Source organism: Caloenas nicobarica, chromosome 1 (genome assembly GCF_036013445.1).
Source record: "Caloenas nicobarica isolate bCalNic1 chromosome 1, bCalNic1.hap1, whole genome shotgun sequence".
In the NCBI taxonomy this organism is placed as follows: Eukaryota; Metazoa; Chordata; class Aves; order Columbiformes; family Columbidae; genus Caloenas; species Caloenas nicobarica.
Window position 1 is genome coordinate 38,437,180 of NC_088245.1, and position 4,234 is coordinate 38,441,413.

General features: G+C 38.9%; 1 protein-coding gene across 1 annotated transcript; it reads right to left on the bottom strand.

Annotated features, from left to right (window-relative positions):
- Nucleotides 1-430: 430 nt before the first annotated feature.
- On the bottom strand, nucleotides 431-3,959 carry IFNG (interferon gamma). Its single transcript, XM_065652904.1, has 4 exons — nucleotides 3,837-3,959; nucleotides 1,806-1,874; nucleotides 1,270-1,449; nucleotides 431-556 (listed from the first exon to the last, which is right to left on the bottom strand). The coding sequence occupies exons 1-4, from the start codon at nucleotides 3,957-3,959 to the stop codon at nucleotides 431-433; spliced, it is 498 nt and encodes a 165-aa protein (XP_065508976.1).
- Nucleotides 3,960-4,234: the final 275 nt, after the last annotated feature.

The following is a 4,234-nucleotide window of genomic DNA, read 5'->3' on the forward strand; positions in this document are numbered from 1 at the left end:
AGTAAGCAGATACGGAAATGTTTTCCTGAGTACAGAAACTTCCCTGTATTGGTGCTTACATCTCCATGCCAAATAGATGAATGATGAGACTAATCTTAAAACATCCCTCTCTCAAGACAGCACCAGATGGAAAGCTGGGTACTGTATCATGTCACTTCAAGTTTTCCATATGGAAACTGGGTAAACATTTCCTCATTCTGTATTTTCTGGTCAACAAACATTTAACAGACAGGATTTTAAAACAAAGTCATGTCTTATATAGTAGTAGGAGTATAAATACTTTGATTGGTGTTTATTTATAAATAATTATTTAAAATACTTAAATATTAATAAATAAATGTATAAAACCTCAATAAAAAGACTGAAATAAAAAATGTGCATCAAAACAAAATTTGCACAAGAACTCAGTACAAAAGGTCATATGACATCATTAGCATTTGCACCTCCTCTGAAAGTGGCTCCTTTTCCTTTTGAGAGAAGCTGGAGTATCCACCAGTTTCTGTAAGACACTGAACAGCTCATGCACAGCTTTGCGTTGAGTTTTCAAGTCATTCATCTGTTATAAGTGAGAAACAAACAGAATGAAGGTCATGCCAAGAGCTATAATTATTTACTGATCACATCCTTCTGGCTACGCTGTTATCAGGGTAAACCAGATGGACTTCTGCCATTTCCAGTTACTCTACTATCTAATTCCTACAACAAAGAATCGTTTTGTCACAGATTTTTGTTTTCCATTTTCTGTGCTACTTTGCAACATGCCACAGACTCACCACGTTCTGCGAAATGGAGCTACTCTGTAGTTATTGCAATGATATAGAAGTTATCCACAAGCAGCTAACTCCACTGGGGTTGAGCTGCAGACCTCTGCAGAGGCTGGTGGTTCACGCCCTTGGCACCTGCTTGATAAGCCAAGTGTCTCCAGAGCCCATGGAGGCAAAACGTAGCCGGGCACAACTTTCGAACTTAATTTTTAAACCACAAAAGGCCGTATCAGTGGCAGATCTGGTGGGCAGGTGATGTGACAGCACTTCCAGCACCTTTGTGCCAGACTCTGATAAGACTCGGGGAGGGCAGCCCCCGCACTGACACCCCACACCGCAGATCCGCAGCAGCCCCTGCAGCTGGAAACATTAGGTTTTCCAGCAAGAACTGAGCCACACGGGGGTTACCAGATGGGTTACTGAAGCATTATTGGCTTTAGTCACACTCAAATCTCAACTGGAAAATACAGTGTCATGAGCCTTGGAGGCAGACAAAGAGCCTTACCTGAAGCTTTTCCAGTTCCTTGAGGTCTTTCAGCTTCTGCGAGCCATCACGAAGGCTGTTTTTCAGAGTATAAAGTTCCTCAGATATGTGTCTGATGTGCGCCTTTGACTTGTCAGATTTTTCAAGCATTTCCAAGTACATGGAAACAATCTGGCTCAGGATGATCCTCTTTTCATTTCTCTGTTGAAAAATACAGTCAGAAAGAAAGGTCTGTGAGTGCTCATCAGCAGGAAAGCTAAAAAGCAGCACACAGGGGTTCTCACTGCCACTTGAAACTTGTCTGATAAAGAAGACACTGCAATTCATCTCCTGGGCTTGGCTGTACCTCAGGATCGGTTCGTGGTGCAGTATAAAGTACCTTGCTCCTTATGGGAAGCATTTCTATGGGCATTGTTTTGTCATTTCCAAGATACTGAAGTGGCCTCTGCTGATGTTCGTTCTATCCCAGCTGGTTACGCTGGACCTGGGAGATGCTTTATACAAAAAGTGCCCTGCGAAGTGTCTGAGATGCTTTGTCATGTCTGGTTCTGACTCACCTCTGTCCACTCTGTCAGTTTGCCTGTAAAAATAGGTCCGCCGTCAGCTACGTCTGAATTACTTGAGTTCTGCAACAAAGAACAAACATATCTGTTATAAAAACAACATTTATCACAAGGCAAATTTACATTCTTTATTCAAATGAGGAGTAAAAACCAGAGAGAGATGATTCTGCACCACTAGCCTGTAACTATTACAATGCTTTCACTTCTCTGAGCACCAAATCGCACTGGATGACTGCCTAGTACCAGAAATGGCATTAGTCTGCTTTTCAATGTCTTCTCCTGCTGTAACTCACCTTAATAGAGACATTAAGCTCCATATATTTTAGCAAATGCTCCTTGCAAGTTTTGATATTGACAGCTGAAAATTAAACTTCATAAGCATAACAGCTGGTTAGAAAACTATCAGAACTGATCTTGGCATGTTTTCTGGTAAGTCAAACTCTACCAGTATGTAGTTTATGGCCTTAAATTTATCCATTCTTAGTAAAATCTCATATGGAACAAGAACTAATTAACTTTTTACCATAAAACTACAGTTTGTATAACTGGAGAATAGCCCAGTAACCCACAGTCATGTGTGGGGATATACAAGGTTAGTGAGCTACTGAGAGGCTCAGAGGGATGGAGTTTAACCATCAGATGTTAGCCACGCTTTGTGGCAGACTCTAGGAAAAAAAGAGCAATACAATTCTCCCACCAAGGAAACGTAAACTGAATCATTTCCTCTTCTGTATGTCTTTTTTTTTTTCTTTTTGTATACAACAGTCACTATTTCCTTTTTCATCTACTCAGTAATTTAAATACAGTGAGTGCAAAGGGAAAACTTTCAGGCTGACAGAAACCTTGTAGGCTGATTGGCTGCCCGTGCTGAGCCCATTGCCAAACCTTGTTTTGCTGTTCTTCGGATAGGTGGGGAGCTCCTGCTGTGGACCAGAATTTTAGTGTCTGGGCAAGAAGTTCACCATGGCTCAGGATCTCTCCAATAGAGTCATATATATTCTAGTGACAATCTCTCAGATCTATGCTAATGACAAATTCAAGATATAATGCCAATTTTACAGCTAGTTTCCTATCAATCTGCAAACAATGAAGTATCACACTGGGCTTCTTTGTGTGATACTTCAGGATGATTCTTTGACTACTAAATTTCGACTTTCATATGCACAAAATTCTGACAAGATCAGAGCTGAAACAGACTCTTACAGATGCTTTCATGTATTTAAGGAAAAAATATATATATAGAGAGAAAAAGCTGTTAATTAGAAGTGACTCTACTGTAGATCTGTTATCTCTATGACCAATCCCAGCTGATGTTAACTATGAGCTTCTTTAATGCCTCCTAGATGAAGATAGGCAAATTCACATTATATTTATCAAGTTGTCAGAATTCTGTCTGAAAAGAAGTAACACCATTCTGGATAACATTCCCATGCTGGATCACAGTCACAGATATTGAAGCAAAGTGACTGGAGGCTGCAAAAGAATAAGCAGTAGGAGCCATCTTTCAACAACACACTACTGTATTTCTAATAAGAACCAGATGCATTTGCTAAAGCAAAAGTTCTTCTCTGTTTTGCTCATATTGCTAATTAACACTATATCTCCCATTAAAGTTACTAACCTAAAACTAAAAAAGAGTCAGTAAATTGCACCTGAATAGACTTGAATCAAAATACATTAATTCATCAAAAATTGCAATAAGATTTCTTGTTATAAACCATTCCATGTAATCAAATGTTGAATGAAACTAGGAGAAGCTCTTCTGAAAGGAAGAGTGCTCCTGAGATAAATGCAAACTACTGCATTAAATATGACTATTGAAAAATTGAATCATGTTAGTGAAAGAGGTTAGCAAAACCAAATAAATTGTCCATAATATTGTTTAAAAAAAAGATATAACAAAAAAAATCTGTTCCATGGTTACCCTCTATTGGTACACATTGAGTATGTCAAGCAGTGCTTAAGCCTGGACTATACCTAAGGCACAAGCAGGAGAAGAGAAATGCAGTAGAAGAGCATACTTACAAAGTCAGCTTTTAGTTGGTCTATATCATTTTCAAGGTGAGCAAGAATTAAGCTGTTTCCAAAACGTCCAAAATAAATCATGATGACAGACAGAACAAACAAGCTGTAGGACTGGCAAGTCATTTTCTTGGTGATGGTTCAGTTAAAATGCTCAGATAAGTTCTGGGAGATGTCAGTTCTAAGAGCAATGAGCTTCAACTTCTAATAGTCAAATCTTCTATTAGAAGAAAGTAGACGAATGAACTTCATCTGCCTGTCAGTGGTATTTATACCTGGTCTTGAAATTTTTCATTTCGTCATCATAGGCTGCGTATATTTAGACAAGATAGTGTCAGATAAGAACCCTTCGTTTTTAGCTAATCAAGGGAATCCCTCGAAAGCATCTTTCTTAAAGCATG